General features: G+C 54.3%; 7 protein-coding genes and 1 non-coding gene across 8 annotated transcripts; 6 read left to right on the forward strand and 2 right to left on the reverse strand.

Moving 5' to 3' along the window:
* Positions 1-2,722: 2,722 nt before the first annotated feature.
* BDP81DRAFT_83930 (uncharacterized protein) lies at positions 2,723-3,802 on the reverse strand. The gene has a single exon (XM_060596367.1). The coding sequence runs from the start codon at positions 3,682-3,684 to the stop codon at positions 3,067-3,069; it is 618 nt and encodes a 205-aa protein (XP_060450519.1). The 5' UTR covers positions 3,685-3,802; the 3' UTR covers positions 2,723-3,066.
* A 3,154-nt stretch (positions 3,803-6,956) lies between these two features.
* On the forward strand, positions 6,957-9,662 carry BDP81DRAFT_445301 (uncharacterized protein; the record flags this gene model as incomplete). Its single annotated transcript, XM_060591934.1, has 2 exons — positions 6,957-7,079; positions 7,221-9,662. The coding sequence occupies 2 exons, from the start codon at positions 6,957-6,959 to the stop codon at positions 9,660-9,662; spliced, it is 2,565 nt and encodes an 854-aa protein (XP_060450520.1).
* Positions 9,663-10,678: 1,016 nt separating this feature from the next.
* Positions 10,679-12,663, forward strand: BDP81DRAFT_402562 (endoplasmic reticulum vesicle transporter-domain-containing protein). The gene is made up of 3 exons (XM_060588848.1): positions 10,679-11,093; positions 11,200-11,775; positions 11,832-12,663. Exons 1-3 carry the CDS (start codon positions 11,006-11,008, stop codon positions 12,293-12,295), a joined length of 1,128 nt encoding a protein of 375 aa, XP_060450521.1. The 5' UTR covers positions 10,679-11,005; the 3' UTR covers positions 12,296-12,663.
* A 139-nt stretch (positions 12,664-12,802) lies between these two features.
* Positions 12,803-15,316, forward strand: BDP81DRAFT_308413 (aconitate hydratase; the record flags this gene model as incomplete). The annotated part of the gene is made up of 2 exons (XM_060583457.1): positions 12,803-12,847; positions 12,908-15,316. The coding sequence occupies 2 exons, from the start codon at positions 12,803-12,805 to the stop codon at positions 15,314-15,316; spliced, it is 2,454 nt and encodes an 817-aa protein (XP_060450522.1).
* A 482-nt stretch (positions 15,317-15,798) lies between these two features.
* On the reverse strand, positions 15,799-18,562 carry BDP81DRAFT_83995 (heterokaryon incompatibility protein). The gene is made up of 3 exons (XM_060596369.1): positions 18,445-18,562; positions 17,928-18,373; positions 15,799-17,857 (listed from the first exon to the last, which is right to left on the reverse strand). Exons 2-3 carry the CDS (start codon positions 18,262-18,264, stop codon positions 16,281-16,283), a joined length of 1,914 nt encoding a protein of 637 aa, XP_060450523.1. The 5' UTR covers positions 18,265-18,373; positions 18,445-18,562; the 3' UTR covers positions 15,799-16,280.
* Positions 16,014-16,098, forward strand: BDP81DRAFT_t38. Its single transcript has one exon. It is a non-coding gene; the product is annotated as a tRNA-Ala (tRNA).
* An 805-nt stretch (positions 18,563-19,367) lies between the features above and the next one.
* On the forward strand, positions 19,368-20,273 carry BDP81DRAFT_83965 (uncharacterized protein). Its single transcript, XM_060596368.1, has one exon. The coding sequence runs from the start codon at positions 19,678-19,680 to the stop codon at positions 20,170-20,172; it is 495 nt and encodes a 164-aa protein (XP_060450524.1). The 5' UTR covers positions 19,368-19,677; the 3' UTR covers positions 20,173-20,273.
* A 510-nt stretch (positions 20,274-20,783) lies between these two features.
* BDP81DRAFT_415817 (uncharacterized protein) lies at positions 20,784-21,379 on the forward strand. The gene has a single exon (XM_060589481.1). It carries the CDS (start codon positions 20,889-20,891, stop codon positions 21,216-21,218), a length of 330 nt encoding a protein of 109 aa, XP_060450525.1. The 5' UTR covers positions 20,784-20,888; the 3' UTR covers positions 21,219-21,379.
* The last annotated feature ends 177 nt before the right edge of the window (positions 21,380-21,556 follow it).

Below are 21,556 nucleotides of genomic sequence, written 5' to 3' on the forward strand. Positions count from 1 at the left end.
GGTGTTTGAACTCTATGATTATAGTATCGATAGGAATGAGCGCTCTTGATCTGGGTTGAATTGGTACACTGTTGGAGGATGGGGTTGCGAGGTACTGTCGTTGGCCTTTGAGGTTTTACTTGACTTCTCCTGTTCCGACGTATGCTTACAAGCATGTTTTGGAAAAAGGCGGGAATGATTCCGACGGAATCGGTGGAGGGCGAGCGAGAAGCGGTCGACAGAAAGAGAGAGTCCCTCTCCGGTTCCTACAACCTCGCCTTGTTCTCGAATTCAAGAAGTTCCTCACAATCTGTCTCTACGATTTTCCACCATCTTTTCCAGCCTACCTTTATCTGTCCACTTCACACGTCGTCCCTATGCGTTTCTGGCGTTTTTGAGTTTGTTATTAAATTCTTGGGGTCTGCTGCTGCTGAATTCACAGGCGGATGAGTATCGGGGAGGCTGTTCGCTATGTTTGTTGAGCGTCTATACATTTACTTCTATTCGCCTTTTGTTTCTCCTCTTATTTTATCGATATTTTCGACGATGGGCCGAGTTTCTTTACCTAGATGTTCCTCCACACTCACTACAACTTGAACATGGGCGGGATCGGTATACAAGACTGCCAGCCCCTTTTGACATCATTTCACAGTTTTTGAACGTTTGGTTTGTTTACTGTTTTCCTTCTCGATCATGATCCAACGAAAGCCTAGATCTCTCTTCTTCCCCGCTCCTATCAAGGTTCTGATTTTGCATTTACTTTTTAGCTGTTTGTTGTCTAGGCAGCTTTACTGTATTTGCCATTCTTTTTTCACCCATGGTCTGGCTTCTTCTTGTGTGTATTGAAAGAGTATTCTGCGGTGGAAAAGTTCTGACAGATGTTTTTTTGAATTCATACTTAAAGACGTGAGGGCAAGAAAGGATCGGTTGGCTCGAGTAGCACTCTCATGGACTTTATTAGGAGACGAGGGGGGAGACGGAGAAGGGAGAGAGAAAGACTTATGAAGAAGGGACTCGAAGCGCGGAGTGAGGACGTAGGTGCTATTGAGTATTACAAGGAAAAAGAAGATGGCAAAGACGGAGGGATGGGAGTGGAATGGAGTGGGGGTTAGGTAGTCTAAAGCTACTGTATCAAATCTTCGTGATTGAATCCTGGTCCTCAACGATGGTGTTGGTATACTGTCCGTAATCAAATCACGGCTCTGATTTAATCTTGGGCCTCTGCTCGGTAGTAGACTGTGGAGTCTATCAGAACAGTGGAAGCAACATTGTGAAACTCGATCAGCTACTGTTTTTTCTACTACATATGGACCGACTCTTGATATAGCTTGGCATGGGCTGTGACGCCAAAGGTTCTTAAATGGGTGATACTGAAAGCGGAATGACGGGAATTGCTCTCTGCTTGACCAAGCCGTATGAGCATGTTGCCGAAAAGTCTCGCTGAGAAAGAACTGATGGCCCCTTTTTCCCTAGGCTGGTCTCAGATACCTACCTTGGGGAACGGGGAAGCAATGTCTGTGAATAACGTGCCCGGAAACGTCGTTCATCACATTCCTGAGCGTCGAGAGTCGCAGAAATGAAAGCGGGAAGCTACATCACCACGACTAAGATCATGTACCTGGTAGCTTGCCTGAATTTATCAGATATCTAAATGACCGTCATGATTTCCTGGCTACCTCTGGCGTGGCTGAGCAGCTTTTGTTATTCCTCTCACACTTTCTCAGCTGACGACTAAGTAAAGCAACCCACAGACGGCGCATGCAGAAGTCTAGTGGTCTAGTCATCATTACCATTATCATCAATAGCTTCGGCATCACAGGAAGCTTTGACACCTCGAAATCAATCGCGCGATGACTGCAGATACGATGGTGCCGGCCATCTACCGACCCACGATCGCTTGTCCTACCGCTTCGATAGTTTCTTCCCTTGTACAGACACGACATGATAAAGTTGACAGCGAGGAAAATCAGGCAAAATGTCGGCCTTGGTAATTTATGACGTGCAAGTCGCGCGGACATTTCCGGACCGTTAGGCATGTAGGCGAGGTAAGGTAGGATATACATGCAAAATACGAGACGGGTGTACACGTAAACCCCCGATCAGAAGCGGTTCAACCCGAGCCTATGAGGCCAGTACTACTTTGAGCGGGGGATGATTTGTCGTCCCGTCGTTATTGCAAAACCTGTGCGGCGGAGAAACCCAACCAGGCGGGAGAAGGGCCAATGTCTAAAACTCAAGGCCTTTCTTGCTTTTCTTTCCTGGTCGATTTTGGTGTCGAAAGATGGGTACCTACTAGGCAGCGAAAGGATCGTGGTCAGCGAGCAGGTATTAGGTAGAACAGGCACGACATGAAGACACGCGTTCGCGCTGCCTCAGTCTTGTTCTTCTGTGTTGTCTGGCGAATCCCCTCGCCAAGCCCTGCAATCATGAAACAAGCCAGTCGAGAACCGGATGGTTTTTGGTCTCTTTGGGTGGTTGAAGGTGGTGAGATCTCAAAGACGGAGGGGGAGGGGGAAACATGACGTATTGTCGAGTTCTGGGCCCTTCCTTTGTTTGCTTCGCCTCTGGACCGTCCTTTGGGAGGAAAGCCTCGGAGGCGAGAGGCCTACCGAGCTTTCGAGCTTACCTCGACCTTCCTTCAGGGGTAGACGGGGAGCATGTTCCGCACTAGACTTTCAAGGTCCTCGATGAGTTAATGAAAGGCGGCGCCATGGTCGAATTGATGGGACGAGTATGGAAGCTTAAAGACTATTCCTCGCGCAGGAGCCAGAATTTTCACTCTGCTTATTGCATTTTTTTCGCCTGACGTAGCTTTGGTGCCTTGAACAGACATTGGACGGTTCAGGAGGCGTAGAGGGGTGATGAGATGGAAAAAAAAGTCACCGTCTTCCTGCAAACGTGTGTGAAGTGGTCGAGCCTCGAAGTAGAGAGATCGGGTGGTCGGCTTCGATCCGGGCGCAATGGAGCTTCGGGTCCGGAGTGACTTGTCTTGTCCGGATTGCCCTTCTTGGGACAGACCCCTGAGCCGGCCACTTTACTTTCCCACGTCCTGCTTTACACTTTGAAGGTCGAGCTCGCCAGATGAATTCAAAGTCTGGCAATGCGAGTGACAAGGAAAACATCTTTTTTCTTGGCGGCCTCGGCAGCGGTGGTTTGGTTAACTTTGACGAGAACCTTGGGAAAAGGCGGGGGTTGAGTTCGCATGACTAGCAGCCTGGATGGCTGGACACTAGAATGGTGACATGCAGCGTAGCGTTGCGATAACTGTATCGTCCTTGCCTGTTGAGGACGGCGCAGGCAAGCAAGCAGCGCTCTCGGACCTGGAAGGATGACTTCTCGACTGTTCGCTAGGTATTCCCGCCATCTGTCGATCTGGACCAAAGGACCAACCAGCCGACCAGCCAGAATAAGCCCGTGAGATACTTGCTGGCTCATTACCTGCTTGCTCTGCTCACCGAGAGCTTCCCCGCCTCCCCCGCCTTTGTCAGAGCGCTGTTGTTGATCCGCCGGCGCCATTGCTGCAGATTTCCGTCTGGACGATGAGCTGTCATTTCGAACTTCGCCTCCGTGGGCGTCTCCATGGCTATTCCTTTCGGTGTAAACTAGCCATGAAGCATCCGTCCTTAATTCATCCCACAGACACTTGTCAGAGAAGGTTTGATGCGAGGTTGGCATCCGTCGATCTTGATGGCCCGAGACACGCATCAAGGCCTCCTCGACGGAAATTGAAGACGGAGAGCTTCTGAAAAGAAGTGAACTAGTTACCGGCTGACTACCGGCTGACTAAGGCCGGATCAATGTACCTCAGCGTCGAGAGATGAGTGCCAGTTTGATCTGCTTCACAGGGAGCTCGTATCAGAGGAGGCTCTGTCTTGGTCCAAGACAGATGAAAGGATCTCCACGTGAACGAGTCAAGCGCCGACGGATTTTTCCTGTTTGACCTCAGCTCTTTGTCTTGTCCGACTTCAGCTCCATTCGATGACAAGTCCCCGCGAGACTGGAAACCGGAGGATTGCGTGCTGCGTGACTTGCGGCAGTGACTGCTGCTTCCAGTGAGGAATCGAGGCCCAGGTGACAGAGAACAGACAGTCTCCCGTGGTCGTCGGTCGACCCGCCCCTCCTCCCCATTCCGATCTCGAGCGACCACGCTGCCGGGCTCGCTAAGGTCGGATGCGGTAGCTGCATGAGGTTGGATTTTACTCCGTACCACGCGTTGAATAACGCATCGACTGCAGTGACTGTCTCGAGGTTTCTGCTTTCCCTTGCGCGGCGGCCTTCTGGGTAAACATAGCACTGGACACCCCTGGGCCAATCCAGGCACAGGGTCTGGAAGACGGACAGGTCGGAGGTCGTATTCCTTGTCTTATCACTGAATCGCAGTGGAGGATGACCGACTGACCGACTGACCGACTGACCGGCTATGCAACTATGCAGCAAGCTGGTGCTCCGGCATCGCGATTCGTTGCATGAAGACCTAGATTGACCAGTTGTCGGTAGTCGAGAGGGCAGGCCACCATGGTGACATGGCACGTCTGAACGCCAGATGCGAGTTCAAGCAGAAGGATTTGTGAGAAGATTAAGGAGCCCAAGAAAGGTCGATGACCAAGCCAACTCCTATGAGTGCTTATTGTCCACGTTTTGCATAGTTGAAGTGCGTAAACATAGGAACAATTCGCGGCGAGGCTCCAGTTCGCCTCATTTCGAGTCTGGTGTTTGCAGGGCAGTCCCCCGTCATGTGCCAATGGGCAGTGGTTATTGCGTCTTTGCCCAGGGTGGCTCGCCGTGGTTGAAGGAGAGTCATTGCCGGGGGGCGTGTGGGTGCGAATCTTGGTAGGCGAAGGGTGCGAAATAGCATGAGGCAAAGATAAGAAAAGGAATCGACAGGCGGATGGATTGGTAGCGCCGAGACCTCGTCGGTTCCTCGACAACTATCCTGAAAGGGCGAAAGAACAGAGGCGAAGGCGAAGCTGATGACTCGACCGGTTCATCCAGTCAAGGAAGGAACATCTTGGACGGCACTAGAGATGAAGTTGGAGTCGAGGCAGCGAGAAGGTAACGTGGCCGTGGCCATGGTCGTGGACAATGAATGGATTGAGGCGAAGAAGCTTGGAGCAGCTTCCATTGATGGCATTGTAAGCTGCCGAGTCGCTATTTCGTGGTGGTGGCTGTTGACCGCCTCTTTCGAACTTGTTCCATGGCCATGACTTATCCTTTTTTGCCGCCTGTTGCCCGCTGTGATGGTGTAAAGGAATCCAATGTGAAGCCGTAGAGGCGAGCTGAGGTGTCTTAGGCTGCCTGGCTTGGCTGGTCTTGGTGTATCTGCCTGCAGTGACATGTGAGCAGTTGTGGTTCCCGAATAGCAACCCATGGAACATGGATGGCGACAAGAGGCCAGGCTTGCTAAGCAGAGCGGTGGGAGACTATGGGCTGTCGACTTTGGAGTTTGAACCTTTGGGGGGGGGGGTCGGGAACATGTAATGCCACTACGTGAATTTGACACTTTGACATGGTCTTGGTTAGCGGTGTCTCGGCTTTCCCACGGCAAAGGCTATCTCTGCAAGCGTATACTTCCAGCCGCCTCAGTCTTGAAGTGGTGAGTGCCCTTCCCTCGCCCACGTACCTCAGGTTGGTTCTTGAGGCAGGCAAGAGGCAAGGTTCGATAAGGCGAGGTAGGGAGCGGAACAGGCAGTTTGCACCTTTCAAGTTCGCACCATTCGCTCTCGCCTAACATCGCGGAAGCAGCTGCAGAAAGGTACGTTCCTTTTCCGTCGTGCTACCAACCAGCCAACCATATCCTGCTAAAGCTTCCTTGCCCCTCTCTAAATCCAAGGCACATTGGCCAAGTACCTTTTAAGGTGTGAAAAGGCACCAAGCTTACCTGGGGAAGGCCAGCAATGTCATGACCCCTCCGCCCTTCAACAGGTCCACCCCATTGACGGATCCCCGTCACCGACATCAGACATGCCATGCCATGCCATGCTACCTATCCACGGGTGACTGAGAGAGAGAGAGGGCTGAGAGCGTGAGAGTCTACCTACATACATACTCCCCTGGCCTGGGGGCAAGTAGTGAACCGTGTGAATCTCAAGGCAGTTGCGAGAGTGACGACTGACGCTATTACCGCCTTTCCTGCCTTGCAACTTGCGGCTTGCCCGCCTTCCTTTCCCATCCCTCGCCATCCATCCCTCACTTTCCCACCACCTCAGTTCCCTCTTCGGGCCACCACGGTTTCGGCCTCTTCGTCTTTCGTTTGGCTCTTGGTACATAAGTGGCTCCTGGTCCCCCTGGTACTATTCTTCCCGAGTCCCATCCCGACCCCCCAAAGTCACCTGCGGAGAGCAAAGCTGTTTGTCTGCCGCACTTGAACAAGTCCCGTCTCACACACACACGCAGCTCCCGAGGGTCAAGACCTTCCACCATAGAGAGAACGAGACGCAGAGACGTAGAGAGACGCACACGCATCATCCGCCTAGCCCGTCTCCACCTCCACCCACCTCCACCCGCCCACTCCAGTTTCTAGTGTCCCATCTTTGTCACTCTGATCCCTCTGCCTCTGGTCTCTCCTTCCACGTCTGCTCACCTTCTTACTCCACCCCGGCCACCGACCGCCGACCCCCATCATCCTCCAACTCACTTATCTTTCCCACTCCCCGTCCCTTCACCCTCTCAACCATCTTTCATCATCTACCCGGACAGCTTGCTTTGTCCGCTTTTCTTTTTCCTCCCTCTCGCCAACTCCGCCTTCGCAAGCAACTATCTACAACAATCAACAGATACCGTGTATCCGTCTGGTATCTGTTGAAACCCCGACCTAAGAAGGAAGACGCACCTTCTACCCCGACCGAGCGAGCCTCGTGCACCGTGCTGCTTGGCCGCCTATCAGTGAAACATCCGCCAGAGCCGTCATCCCCTCCCCGCCCGGCCGACCGCGAGTTTCCTCTTCATCCATACTCGGAGTCTACTTTCCATCCTTCAAAATGGCGTCCTCATCAGCAACAACGCCAGACACTCAGGTCACCCTGAAGATCAACTTCGGCGGCATGACTCGCCGCCACAAACTCCCGCTGCGCGACATGGGACCCAGCACTCTTGAAGATAAGGTACGTCGTTATTGCCCTCTTTTCGCCCATGGTCAGATTGCCGCGGCACAACAACATTGAATCGTTGTTCAGTGAGACGGCGACAAACCAGAGGCGTTTGGGGCCCTGTGGTTGAAAGTGAAGCTAATTTCGCACTTGTAGGTGAGAGCTCTTCTGGGCGTTACCATTGATGCCAACGTCACTCTCGAGAGGTATTCCGACTCAGCTGGTTCGTACATCACACTCGATAAGCAAAACGTTTCTGTCTACAAGCAGCTTTACCGAGCTGCCAAGGCCAAGCAAAAACTCAAGCTTCGTGTCACCAAGTTGTCCGAGGAGAAGATGTCCCCCAGACCAGTGTCAGTGGAGGATGTGCCGGAGTCCAGCACTCCTCTTGCTGTGAAGGAGGTGGAGGAGCAAAAGCCGGAAGACGCCGCGACGCAACCCCTCGTTGATCTGAGGCAATCTAGCGTCATCGACAACGAGGCCAAGAAGGAACTGCCAACTAGCGACACCGGTCTTGACTTCGAGGCCTCCATCCTCGCATCCCTGCTTAGACGACACGCCAAGATTAACGACGATGAAGTGTCTGCCGCTTCTGCAGATATCCCCGTTTCTGAGGGTATTACAGCTCGAGACCAGTGGTTCGCTAATGCTGCCGCCACCGAGACTCCGTCACGAGCTTCTTGGGGTCGCTGCCCCGCACTGATGCACCCCAACACGAACTTCGCTGTGTGCTGCAACAGCTGCGACCAAACAGTTCCCGAAGCCCACTACCACTGCTCCACATGCGATGACGGTGATTTCGATCTTTGCCAAAACTGCGTTGACCAGGGTATCACATGCTACGGCACTGACCACTGGCTTATCAAGAGGATTGTCAAGAACGGCCAGATCATCAACAGCACCACCGAGACGATTGCACCCAAGCCCAAGGCCAAGGTCGAGGAATCAATCCCCGAGCCTCCCAGGGTGCCCGCCAACATCAGTGAGCTCCTTCGTCCAGTCTTCAACACTGCGCTGTACAGCATGCGTACCTGCAACTGCTGCGTGACGGAACTCCCAGAGTCCAGCTTCCTCCACTGCGCAGCTTGCGAGGATTTCGACTTGTGCCACGCATGCTTCGAGAAGGACTGCCATGGTCACAACCCCAAGCACTCCTTCGTCCCCGCCGTTGAGGGTGCTCACGTCCCCAGCCACATCCAGATCAAGCTGGCTCCTGGCCGCAACCAGAGCCACAATGCCATTTGCGATGGCTGCGACAAGTACATTGCTGGCGTCCGCCACAAGTGCCTCGATTGCCCCGACTGGGACTACTGCGCTGACTGCATCGTGAACTCCAAGTTTGTTCACCCCAACCACCGCTTCGTTCCCATCTACGAGCCTCTGGAGGAGGTCCGCAGCCGTGCCGTCAGCCGCTCTGTGCACTTTGGTATCTGCTGCGATGGCCCCTTGTGCGCCCGCACTCACAACGCACCCGCCTACATCTCCGGTGTTCGATACAAGTGCACCGTTTGCCACGACACTGATTTTTGTGCCAACTGTGAGGCTAGCCCTGCTAACACCCACAACAAGACCCATCCCCTTGTTAAGTTCAAGACGCCAGTCCGTCACGTTACCGTTACCACCACCGGTGAGCGCGGAGATGGACAGCGCATGCAGCAGATGGGCGACCGCAGCCTTCGCCGCACTAGCTCTCGCTCTACCGAGACTACTGCAAACGCTTCCATCAACGTGCCCCAGACCGTCGTTGACGTGAAGCCCACAGAGCAGGCCGTCAAGGAGGAGGTTGTCGAGAAGACTCCCGAGCCCGAAGCTAAGCCGATTATCAAGGAAGAGGTCGTTGAGGAGACCCCCGAGGCTGAAATCAAGGAGGAGGTGGTCGAGGAGAAGGCCGCGCCGATTGTTGAGAAGCCTCTCTCCGAGCAGGACCTCCAGGCTGTCTTCGTCCGCGACACAGTTGCTGACGGCACCCTTCTGCCCCCCAACCACGTCTTCGAGCAAACATGGGTCCTCCGCAACGACGGTGATGTTGCATGGCCTGCCGGATGTTCCGTCAAGTTTGTTGGCGGTGACTACATGGGACACGTTGACTCGAACCACCCGGCCGGTATCTCCGAGCTCGTGTCTGCCTCAGAGTCAACTGTCTGCTATGCACCGCTCGCCCCTGGTCAGGAGTTTTCTTTCAACGTTCTCCTCCGTACCCCTGCGCGCGAGGGCAAGATAATTTCTTACTGGCGCCTGACGACCAATGATGGTTTGAAGTTTGGTCACAGACTCTGGTGCGATGTTAGCGTTCAGACCACTCAGCCAATTCCCAAGGAACCCAAGCAGGAGTCCAAGGAGATCCCCGCTGAGATGCAGAGCAGCACCATGATTTTCCCCAAGCTTGAGAAGGAATCCCCAGTCTCTAGCATTCACCAGGAGATCAAGACCGAGTCTGCTCGTGCCACCAGCTCCGAGGCTGAGGAGTTTGAGGATTGCGCCGAGGAAGAGGACTGGGATGCTTCTGACGACGGTTTCATGACCGACGAGGAGTACGATATCCTGGACGCCTCCGACGAGGAGTTCCTTGAGGAGCAGCAGCGGAGACTCAGAAAGTGAAGTGTCGGTTGTCTTTCTAGTTTCGCTTAACCACTGGAATTGGAGTGATCGGTGGTCTATTTGGGGGTTTGGGTTTCCTTGCATGTCTCATTTCATCAGGCCTGGGGTTATTTGATTTCAATTGGAACCTGGTTATAAGAGAGTGAACCGGTAGCTGAGGGTGGCATAAGCAAAGCTCGCGAGCCTCCTCAACAGTGGAACACGCGGGCTACCGGTAGCTTGTCTTTCAGGTTAGGTCGAGGCGACGCTCGTTTCATGATTCTTCATGACAGATTACAGATTGGTACTTGCAGGTTTTAGGAAGCAATGAACCGTAGCCTTAACAGCTCTTTCGAACAACATACCTACTGAAAAGTTCGTCAATAATGGTGAATGTGCTTGCTGTCTTGTCATATAACCAACATGTCCCGCCCGCTACTCAGCAGTCAGCACAATGTCTCCGCACGTGCAAGTAATCGCACCCCTGTTGCGAGCTCCCATGCACACGCGCCTCTCAGCCCACCAGCGCTATTACAGCACCAATCATTCTAGGACCCCTGGACAGGGGGGCCGAACTGCGGACAACTTGAGTGAGAATAATTTGACTGTGCAGCCTGACTAAATTGACTGTGTGCCACTGCCAGCCAGGCCTACCACCATACCACTACTAAGATACCGCTTACAACATTGCCCTTAAGGAAGATAGAGGAAATCAAGGCCAAAACTAGCTAGAAAAGTCTGGTCCAATCCTCGATACGAATGTTCAATTAGGGCACCCTTCAAAATCATCAATTACGACCGCAAAAATTGTCAATTACGGTCGTCAACTGCGCCCCTACGCCCGTACGTTAATTGCGACCGCGACCGTAGACGTTACTTACATAAGCATCCTTATAAGTGGTAATGGGCGCGCACAGACGTGGGAGGCCTGGCTGGCAGTGGCACACAGTCAATTTAGCCCGATCACACAGTCAAATTATACCCGCTCGACAACTTTTGGATAGAGTGTCCTTAAGACTTTCTGCAGCAGGCTCTCCCACTTCACGAATTGCGCCGAGAGGTCTGACCAGCTTGCGCGAAGCCAATTTTCGACAAACTCGTTCCTTTTCGACCCTGACGACTTTCTTTCACAACTTCGATTCTGGAAAACGAGGCATGCGGTAGCAGAACTACGTATTAACGGCGGGCATTTGCATCAAGCCGAAAGGATTCGCATCGAGGAACCGACTCTGGCTTCGCGACTACATTCATCCAGCGACGAACCCGAATATCCGGCCACGATCCGGCGAAGACTTGACGACCGTTAATTCCTGTCAATATCATTCCTTATTACCACCGGTTCATTCACGCTATTTGAGACTGCCATGATGAACGGTTGGGACGAGAAGCAGCACCTGGACGACGATGCCTTTGGGGCGAAGGGGAACATCGTCAGCGCCTTCGATGCCTTTCGTAAGTTGCCAATCTTCCGAATACAAGCCCTTTCCTCAGTGCCGCTGCCTTTCATTGTGGCGGGCAAGATTGGCGGAATAGTAATGTGCTAACAGTCCTGTCTCAGCCAAGGCGAAACCGCAATATGTGACGCGTACGGCTGGCGGCGGAAAGTGGACTGTCGCGATGACGGTCATTTCAGTCTTCCTCTTCTGGTCTGAACTCGGTCGCTGGTGGCGTGGTACCGAGACGCACACCTTTGCCGTGGAAAAGGGTGTACTGCACGAGATGCAGATCAACATGGATATTGTCGTGCGCATGCACTGCGATGACCTTCATATCAACGTTCAAGATGCGGCGGGTGATCGTATCCTCGCAAGCAGTATGCTCAAGCGCGACAAGACGAACTGGTCGCAGTGGGTGGACAGCAAGGGCATTCACCGCTTGGGAAGAGACAGCAAGGGCAAGATTGACACCGGCGCCGGCTGGCAGGAGGAGGAGGGTTTCGGGGAGGAGCACGTCCACGACATTGTGTCGCTCAGTAAGAAGAGGGCTAAATGGGCCAAGACACCCAGACTCTGGGGCGACGGCGACAGCTGCCGCATCTACGGCAACTTGGACGTGAACAGGGTGCAGGGTGACTTCCACATTACTGCCAGGGGCCACGGCTACATGGAGTTTGGAGAGCACTTGGATCATGCCGGTAAGTCAATCATCTCGGGCTTGAATCTTGACGCGCTGGCTTACAATTTCATGCAGCTTTCAACTTCTCGCACATCATCTCGGAGATGTCCTTCGGTCCATTCTACCCCTCGCTTGTGAACCCCCTGGATCGCACGGTCAACCTCGCCAGGATCAACTTCCACAAGTTCCAGTACTACTTGTCCGTGGTTCCTACCGTCTACTCTGTCGGCCATTCGTCGTCCAACCTCATCTCTACGAACCAGTATGCCGTCACGGAACAGAGCAAGGAGACCGATGACCACAACATCCCCGGTATCTTCTTCAAGTACGACATCGAGCCCATTCTGCTATCTGTGGAAGAGTCCAGAGACGGCTTCCTCCAGTTTTTGATGAAGATTGTCAACGTTATCAGCGGTGTTCTCGTTGCCGGCCACTGGGGTTATACCCTCACCGAATGGTACAAGGAGGTCATGGGCCGGCGGAGAAGAGAGAGAAGCGAAGGCTTCATTGGCACGAAGAGCTCAGAGTATGATCAGTAGAGCAGTATATGGCATCGACGGATGGGAACAAAGTGACATAGGAGTTCAAGGGTTGTGTATAGATAAGCATCTGGGATAGGGGAAATTGTTTATTTGCATCGATTATACCGTCTGAAATTCGGCCAGCAGGAAAGTTGACAAGCCAGAGGTTCATACCAAATCTATTCTACAGATATGTTGGTGACATTACCACCGAAGTGAGCACCTCGGCGAGGCGGCTCCGAGCTGGACCGTCCGGGTTGACCGTGCAGGTTGACTGTGCAGGGGCATTACCTCGGCGCAGCTATTCCCGGTGTAGTTTTCGGAGCGAAGCCGGCAGTGCAGGGATGGAGCCTTTAACCTCCACTAGGTGTAAACTTCCCCCGGACTCTTGCACCGGCTTTTCAATTGAGTCTTTCCAATTGGATCCAATGTGCCGATGTCGCCAACAGTCAACCCAAAAAATTCCACATCACACCCCGCCACCAAGTTCGACTCACAGTTTCCGGTGGGAGGTGCTCAGTGACGATGGCACCAATTGAGCTTGCCAGTCGATCAGGAGGCGCCGCGAGGGTGAGGAATTACTGCATTTCAATCAGTGAGGAGAGAAAAGAGAAACTGACGAAACTATAGCGGCTTCTGACTCGCACACGACCATGCCTTTCTGCATTCTCGAGCCTGCCGATCAGGAGGACATTCGCGACCGCCCAGGACGTCGAGCAGCAAGACGCTGAGATGCGCAAGCTGCTCCCCAAGTCTATCAAGCCCAACGCATACCGCAGACTTCACGACAACCTCCTCAAGGTTCGCCATGTCCTCGGACAGCAGCGCCTCACCCTCGCCGAAAAGATCCTGTACAGTCATTTGGACAACGTCGAGGACTCGCTTCTCACGGACACGGACAATGGACGCAACATCCGCGGCAGTGCCAACCTCAAGCTTAACCCGGACCGAGTCAACATGCAAGACGCATCGGCGCAGATGGCGTTGCTGCAGTTCATGTCCTGCAACCTCGCCAAGCCGGCCATTCCTGCCAGCATCCACTGTGACCACTTGATTGTGGGATCCAAGGGCGCTGACAAGGACTTGACGGACGGTATCAGTGTCAACAAGGAGGTGTTCGATTTCCTCGAGTCTGCCGGGCGCAAGTATGGCATGGACTTTTGGCCCCCTGGTGCAGGCATTATTCACCAGACGGTTTTGGAGGTCTACGCTCTTCCGGGTATCATGATGCTGGGGACCGACAGCCACAGCCCTAACGCTGGTGGCCTGTCTACTATTACTATTGGAGTTGGTGGTGCCGATGCTGTGGAGGCCCTTGTCGGCGCTCCCTGGGAGCTGAAGGCCCCTCGTGTGCTCGGTGTCAAGCTGACCGGCAAGCTCAACGACTGGGTGTCCCCCAAGGACGTTATTCTCAACCTGGCCGGCAAGTTGACTGTGCGCGGCGGAACCGGATTTATCGTCGAGTATTTCGGCGAGGGCGTCGAGACTCTTAGCGCCACCGGAATGGCCACCATTTGCAACATGGGTGCCGAAGTCGGCGCCACGACCTCCATCTTCCCCTACACGGCCGCCTCTGAGCGCTATCTCCTTCAAACCCGCAGACAAGCCGAACACAAGGCTCTGGATGCGTACAAGAAGTGGTCAAGCTTCAACTTCAGAGCTGATGAGGGTGCTCAGTACGACCAGGTCATCGAAATCAACCTTTCCGAGCTGGAGCCCCACATCAACGGCCCCTTCACCCCCGACTTGGCTACTCCCCTGTCCGCCTTCAAGGAGACCATCCAGACCGAGCAATGGCCCGAGGTCTTGTCGGCCGGTCTCATTGGCAGCTGCACCAACAGCTCCTACGAGGACATGACCAAGGTTGAGAGCATGGTCAAGCAGGCTGAGAAGGCCGGCTTGAAGCCCAAGGCACCCTTCTACATCACTCCTGGCAGCGAGCAGATCCGCGCTACTCTCGAGCGTGATGGCACTCTGAAGACTCTGGAAGGTGCTGGAGGCATCGTTCTCTCCAACGCTTGCGGCCCCTGCATCGGCCAGTGGAAGCGCCAGGACGACATCCCCAAGGGTCAGCTGAACGCCATCCTGACATCGTACAACCGCAACTTCAAGGGCCGTAACGACGGCAACCCCGGCACCATGAACTTCCTCGCCTCCCCTGAAATCGTCACCGCCATGGCCTACGCCGGCGCGACCACCTTCAACCCCATGACGGACAGGCTGCAGACCCCCGACGGAAAGGAGTTCAAGTTCGAGGCCCCCCACGGCCTGGAGAACCCCAAGACCCCCTTCGAGTCCGGCGTCGCGTCCCTCCAGTCCATCTCGCCCGACGAGCCCAACGCCGACGTCGAGATCGCCATCGCCCCGACCTCGGAGCGCCTCGCCTTCCTCGAGCCCTTTGCGCCCTTCCCCGAGAGCGACCTGAGCGGCCTCAAGGTCCTCGTCAAGGTCACCGGAAAGTGCACCACCGACACCATCTCGGCCGCGGGCCCCTGGCTCAAGTACAAGGGCCACCTGCCCAACATTAGCACAAACACGCTCAACACGGCCGTGAACAAGGAGACGGGCGAGGTCAACGCCGCCTACGACGTCGACGGCTCCAAGCACACCATCCCCGAGCTCGCGCAGCTGTGGAAGGAGCGCGGACAGGAGTGGCTCGTCGTCGCGGAGCACAACTACGGCGAGGGCAGCGCGCGCGAGCACGCCGCACTGCAGCCGCGGTACCTCGGCGCCCGCGTCGTGCTGACAAAGTCGTTTGCGCGCATCCACGAGACCAATCTCAAGAAGCAGGGTGTCGTGCCCCTGACTTTCGAGAACGAGGGCGACTATGACAAGATTGCGGCGTGCGACGAAGTCAGCACCGTTGGGTTGTACGAGATGCTGCAGAACGGCGGGCAGGGCAAGGTGCAGCTGCTCGTCAAGAAGAAGGACGGCTCCGAGGTGTTGATCCCGACTGCGCACGCTGTTACCAAGGACCAGGCCGGGTTCATTCTCGCGGGTAGCGCTCTGAGCATGCTTGCCAAGCGTAACCAGGCTTGAGAGTATGTTGGATCAGAAGTGTTTTCTTGATATTGGGGACTTTTTGTTCTCGTTTTGTTTTCTTGTATGGGTCTTGTGGTTTTAACAAAAGGCGAAAAGAGGTGAAGACAAAAATTCCGACGATTGTATATATCCCGCAGCGTCATTCTCCATTGCCGGGATATTTTAGAGCAGCCAGGGCGTGTATCACAGAAGAGAAGAAAATGATTTGGGAATTGGACTCTGCTGGAGCCGCTTGAATGTGATTATCATGTAGTAGAATTGCGCTCGCAGTCACGAATAAGCAACATATGCTGATAAATCCGACGAGAGTCTTTTTCTCGTCTACCCGCTTTCCCCTCTAGACTCACACACGGCACCGGGGCTCACTGATTTTGACTGGGGAGCAATCTCCTAGATCTACGCTGCGTGAAGCAAATTCATCCTCGTTAAATGGAGTCACGGGCTTTGATCCGGCAAATACCATTACCGAAATACATCGACTCCCATGAAGCACACAGCCAGCCGCCTTGCCTTTTCTAGGCTATGAGAGAGGGGATCTCCAGGCGGGCTTTCACGTCAGAATTGTTTGCATAGAGATTTCAGCCTGACCTTGAGATGCGCTGGACAGAGAGCAGGCACGCAAGGTGGACGAGGATTGATGACTCCGCTCCAGCGTCCAAATCTGCATCGCCAGAAAATGTTTCTGGTTAATACCGGGCGTTTAGCTCAGTGGTAGAGCGCCCGCTTTGCATTCCTTCAGCGCCTGCGGGAGGCCCAGGGTTCAATCCCCTGATCGTCCATTATTTTGTCCACTTGGGTGCATCTCCGTGGAAAGTAAACTTTTGGGGACTCGTTTTGTTTTAACCTCGTGTCATTCAGACGAGAGTGATGACATCGCGAGCCACGCCGTCAAAAAGCTTCACTTCGTTCGTGTCCTTCAAGGCCCCCTGCTCGAAACGACACGCCAACCCGCCTGAAGATGTCAGTCCCGGGTTCCACCCTCTCGAGGACGATGAAGCCATGATACGGACGGGCATCGATCGCCCTTGTTCCACGTCTTTCCCACCAGCATGCAAGAATACCGAGCAACCGATCCTGCATAGTCGCAGATCATGGTGTACCTATTCGCCTTCGTATCCACGAGGTCGTACCTGACGCCTTCCGTAAACCCCATCATCAAATCACCGTCTTGTATCTCTGTAGTCGTGATCTCGAGGCCGTGTACAATAGCCCCGTGCACCACGATGCTGGCTCCCTCGCAGACTTGACCGTACATATCTTCCGCCATGAGAGGTTCTACCCGGACATCCAACACCTCCAAATCACCTTTGAAGTGCGACATGGGATGGAACATGACGGGCCCCTCAATGGCCGCCCAGCTCCAGCTCGGCGCCCTCCACTTCCCAGGCCGTCGCGAGACGGTCTCGGGATTACGCCAGTAATCGTCGTCCGCGGTCCAGAGCAACTGCGTCGCGAAGTCTCCCTCCCACAAGCCGGCAATATACCGGTTTCGCTGATGGTCTTCCTGTCGTCCACCGTACACGTCCTCGTGCATCAGCCGGAACTGCTTCGCCATCCCAGACAGCGCCGGCAGCCGGTCCGCGTCGAAGCTGATGGACCGCTCCGAGAAGAGCTGAACGACCTGCCGCCACTGCAGATACGCCCTCTCCGCCAACGACAGCGCCCGGAACAGCTCCGGCGAGCGGAAACACCGGACCGACTCCTCGTCGAGCTCGACGGGTTGGTCGCGGCGGCAGGCGCAGCAGCGCGAGGTGTTGCACTCCCAGACGAGCTCGTTGGTCGTATAGTGCAGCGTTCTATTCGACAGGATCGCCTCCTGCAGCGTCCACGCACGCTTAATGATGGGCTCCCCGTGTGCCCCTTCCGCCTCGATGGTCCGGAGAAGGACGGTGATGTCGTTGTGTTTCCTCTTCAGCTCGTCGCGGACGTAGACTGGCCGCACGACGCCGTCCCCGAGCTCGTCGAGGCGCTGCGGCGGGACGCCAAAGGCCTGGGGCGCAAAGATCCCGACGCCGCTCCCGTCCGCGTGGTCTACGGAGATGGTCACCGTCGCGTTGGAGTAGACCTCGCACATCCGGCCCGCCTCCCTGGCCCAGTCTTGGGCGTCGCCTTGGATGATGCAGAGGGCGTCGATCCACAGGTACTGCAGCCCTAGGTTTCTGGTGGCGGCGACGGCGTTCCGCAGGGTCGGGGGCATGTCGGCGTATGGCATGGCATCTTGGTGCGCGGCGAAGTTGAGGCGGGTGGTCTTGAAGGCTGGGTGGGAGGCTGGATCGCCCAAGCAGTAGCTTAACGCTGCGTATGCGCCGGAGGCCCCGCGGGACTCTACGAGGCGCGGCTCGTGGTGGTCTTCGTTGGTTCCGACGTCGATTACGCGGGTCGGGAGGGTCGAGGCTGATGCTGTTTGTCTGCAGGATGGGTGGTTTGCGAGGCAGTCTTGGAGCCATGATGATGCTAGGGTAAGACTGGCCGGGGAGGAGGAGTGGCTCTCTACTTCCTGGGCTGGACCGATTGTCGGATGGCATGTGCCGTGGTCGTCTGTTTAGGTTGTGGGCGAGTTGAACGAGATATTCAAGTGATGATTCTGGCTTAGGGACTCATATCTAACCTCGTCGCGAGAAGAGCTCCAGAGCGATGTTACCCTCTCCCCAGCCCGACACGGAAATCTGGAGCGGAGTATCTGGTGCGAAGCGCATCTGCAGCAGTCCAGATACATCTTTGCCGCCGGGCTCATCTAGATCCTTCTTTCGCAGACGCAACGCAGCCCAGAGGAGCTGGCAGGGCCGGCATGATGTGCTCGTCGTGGATCGCTGGAGGTCTTGAAGCTCGATGAACTTGGCCATGCGCTGGTTCGCGGCGAGCTTCTGGCCCTTGACCTCCTCCGCACCGAGGTTGGAACATACTGCGCAGTTCATCTTCCGCGGCTCTTTCTGGCGCATTTTCATCGTACAGGGTTAGAACTACTGACCGCGATGCTAGATCTTTTGGTGGTTTGACTTGATTCGTCTTGGCGTAAGCGAAGTTACTTAAGCATGCCTAGTAAGTGCCCAAGACCTTTTTCAAAGCCCGCCTATTTCAGCTTCATGTGCATGATCTTGGGAATATGCCTGTGGAAGGGAACAAACATTTCGGCTCTTAAGAGGTGGTGACTTTGCAGTTTTGCATACCTTGAGGAAAGCTCTTTGAAAGGCCAAATGACAAAATGAGCGTCTTCTTCGAGGCCATGATGTTCGCAAGACATGTTCTGGACAATACAGCTTGGCCTTTCCAGTCTGGCTGTCTCATAAGTGCAAGACCACCATCTCTGCGACGAGTTTCTCAGTGAGCTGCCACTTTTGGACCCGGATCTCTCATGAGGCATTCCTGTCGTTTACTATTCAGGCAACCTAGTCAGGAGACTAAGTGTAAGTAGCTACTGAGTGAGAGGTGTCAAAACGCCTGGTGCTGTTCAAAATCATCAGCGAGAATCAGCTAAGTTAAAAACCGTGGAAAGCACGCTGCAACTCTGGCCGCAGCAAGGTGTTCCAGAGACGATAGAGAACTACGAGAGGCTTCGAAACAATAACAACAACAATAACAAGTCAGCAGTCGAGTCCATAGCCATGGACGAGAGAGTAAGCTCAGTACAGTGGCGACGAAATCACAACATTCACACATCGATATGGCCATAGATAACACCACAAAGCATCCTCTTCTCAACACGACGTTGAAACGGCCGACTCTCTTCGCCGGGCGCATCGGAACCACCCACAACCTTCCCAAGGACAAAGATGTTCCCGCAGCGACAGCTTCAACCACGTTGTTGCGGGCGCTCAGCCCTGAGAGAGTGCACCGTTACCCTGACCAGTCACCGACCCCCTTTCTTCCTTTCTCCCCCCTGCTCATCCGCAAGGGATGGGGAAAGAGCTTTTGATCACACGGGTTGACGGATCAGATGGCACCTCTCAAAGCTCCGGACTGGGACTTTGCCTCATCCGGAGGGGAAGCCAGGTTCAGCGAAAACGCGGGGTAAAGGAGATTTGATGTGTGGAGGAATGAAAGATGGCGGATCATGGCGCTCGCCGGGCATCTGGGGAAAATGTCTTGGGCTCCTGGCTTTTTTCTCTGGCTTTTTGTACGTAATAGAGACGGCACGGTTTGATGAGCGCGCCGGGCTCCTCCCTTTCAAGCCCAGGGCTTGGTTTGGTGTAAGCCGAGCTTGACGATGGCTTTGTGGCTTTTTTTTTTCCTGGAGGAGGGTTTGCGGATGGGGCAAGTATGGTGGCCACTTAATGCTTCACAACCTGAGATGGGGTAGGTAGATTGCGGGAGGAGAAGTGCGTTCTGTGGATAGTCTGAAAACCTGAGGATTAGATGGGATGACAGCTTTGCGGGCCGCTCCGTTTATCGAGAGTTTTGAAGAGAGCTGGTTTGCGATTTTGGTTGGAGATGCGGGTGTAAGTGGTAATCTGAACTCTGAAGTCGAATATCTTCACAAAAGTATGGCCTTCTCAATTCCTCTCTTTCTCGGCGAGTTCGAGGTTACTCAATGTCTCACAGTCACCTCAGCGACCCGACATTTCATCCAAAAAATGACATTTGTGGCACTTGGTACCTTGATGTCGAATCCAAGACCACACAAAGGTCGTGACTTCAACGTGGCTTCACCATTGAATTCATGGCGAAATTTAGCCAGGAACTCACGTCAACGAGGGTTGGGCAGGCGGGCACCAGACGAGCACCAGACGAGCGAACCGAATGCTGTCAAGCGAGCACGTTTGCCTCGAAACCGAGACGAGCTTCGTCAACGGAATTTCCTTCAAACCTGCAACAGGATCGTGGCATCAGACATGGGCTCAGAAAAGGTCAGCTGACACTCAGAGACGCGACAAACGGATTCCCATTACCCCCAGGAAACTGATGACTGGTCGACGACAGGGTAGATTGGCGGGGGCGGTAATAGTACAAGCGGGCAGGACTCCTTGACGTCGTCGACAAAGCTGTTGGCCCTAGCAAGGGGGGAGGTGGGTGGTGATCTAATAGCGTCCCAGTCTTATCCACTCCGTCCAGCCAAAACATGCCAGCAGCAATCAGGATCAGCTTTTCCCGAGCGCCAGAAACGAACCCTAAGCACAAGGTGAGAGAGAGAGGAAGAAAAATAAAACTCTGCCAGACCAAAGGAGTCACTGCGAAATTCCGTCCAGCACGTTCCACGTTCCTTGCATTAGCCCCGTTTTCCCCAGCTCCCAGCCCTTCAGGCTTGTTTAAAGAGGAGCGTCGTGACCAGCCAGTGGGCCCTCCCGAGGCCGCGCTACGACCGAAAGCGGTAATCTATTAGCAAAACGTTACCCCATCGTTTGCTCCAGAATGGCGTCTTTTCGTGGCGAGAATTTGACAACTGGAGGTTTTTGAAGAGTCACGAGGTCCACCTGGCAGCCAAGAAGTGGAGAGGAGGAGAAGGCGAGAGAGAAAAAAATAAATAAATCACCACTAGGGCGGATGATTGAAACTCGCTTTCTGTCGATGGTAGCTGCTCTCTTGCTCTTTGCTTGGGGTCCGTTGGGGGTGATTTGCGTAGGAATAACAAACAATGCAACGGGCGTTACTCGTTGCTTTTCTGCAACTCTTATCAGTGAGATCATTGAGTGCAACCAAAAAGGTGCTAAACTTGGAACTCTCCGTTTGCTTATTGATGATAACAGAGAGCTCTTCTGTCCGGTTACAATTCGGATGCACTGCCCAGCAGCTTGTGATAAAAGGCATGGGTAGCAGAGCTCACAGCGCGTTTGTTGGTGTTGGTAAAATACCTAGCAACCCGGCGAGGCAGACGGCATATGCAGCATGCCTCCGGCAAAGACCCATGTCTCATACACATCTGACCTGGGAAAAAAGTGAGGGCCAAGGCCAAAGCTACCCGTGAGCCTGGACCCAGCCTAGCTAGCGTAGCTCCTCTCCCGTTGTTTCGGGGCCTCGGGGGCCATGCTAATTTTGCACATCCAGATCTTCTCCGCCTCCTCACTTGTGACTTGCTCGAGAGCAGCCCTTTCCCTGACAAAACTTTTCCTAATGTGGGCTCTCCGGTTTTATTCATTTTTTATTATTTTTCTTTCCTTCTCACACTAAGAAAGAAAGAAAAAAGTCTTGTACAACAGTACGTAGCTACGTACCTGGTGTACCTCTTCCCTCACAAGTGTGAGAAAGCACACCTTGTTCGTTGCGAGTGCAACGCCGTCACTCAGTCCATGGGGCCATGGGAGA

The sequence above is a fragment of the Colletotrichum phormii genome, assembly GCF_030913505.1.
Source record: "Colletotrichum phormii strain CBS 102054 chromosome Unknown BDP81scaffold_2, whole genome shotgun sequence".
In the NCBI taxonomy this organism is placed as follows: Eukaryota; Fungi; Ascomycota; class Sordariomycetes; order Glomerellales; family Glomerellaceae; genus Colletotrichum; species Colletotrichum phormii.

What these genes read in the sequence shown, in the direction of transcription:
- BDP81DRAFT_415817 (XM_060589481.1), top strand. Translation starts at nt 20,889, where the DNA reads ATGCAACGGGCGTTACTCGTTGCTTTTCTGCAACTCTTATCAGTGAGA.
- BDP81DRAFT_402562 (XM_060588848.1), top strand. Translation starts at nt 11,006, where the DNA reads ATGATGAACGGTTGGGACGAGAAGCAGCACCTGGACGACGATGCCTTT. An exon ending in CAGCGCCTTCGATGCCTTTC is followed by an intron (nt 11,094 to 11,199) that starts GTAAGTTGCCAA and finishes GTCCTGTCTCAG; the next exon opens with CCAAGGCGAAACCGCAATAT. An exon ending in AGAGCACTTGGATCATGCCG is followed by an intron (nt 11,776 to 11,831) that starts GTAAGTCAATCA and finishes AATTTCATGCAG; the next exon opens with CTTTCAACTTCTCGCACATC.
- BDP81DRAFT_83965 (XM_060596368.1), top strand. Translation starts at nt 19,678, where the DNA reads ATGACAGCTTTGCGGGCCGCTCCGTTTATCGAGAGTTTTGAAGAGAGC.
- BDP81DRAFT_83995 (XM_060596369.1), bottom strand. Translation starts at nt 18,264, where the DNA reads ATGAAAATGCGCCAGAAAGAGCCGCGGAAGATGAACTGCGCAGTATGT. An exon ending in GGAGCTCTTCTCGCGACGAG is followed by an intron (nt 17,858 to 17,927) that starts GTTAGATATGAG and finishes CAACCTAAACAG; the next exon opens with ACGACCACGGCACATGCCAT.
- BDP81DRAFT_83930 (XM_060596367.1), bottom strand. Translation starts at nt 3,684, where the DNA reads ATGCGTGTCTCGGGCCATCAAGATCGACGGATGCCAACCTCGCATCAA.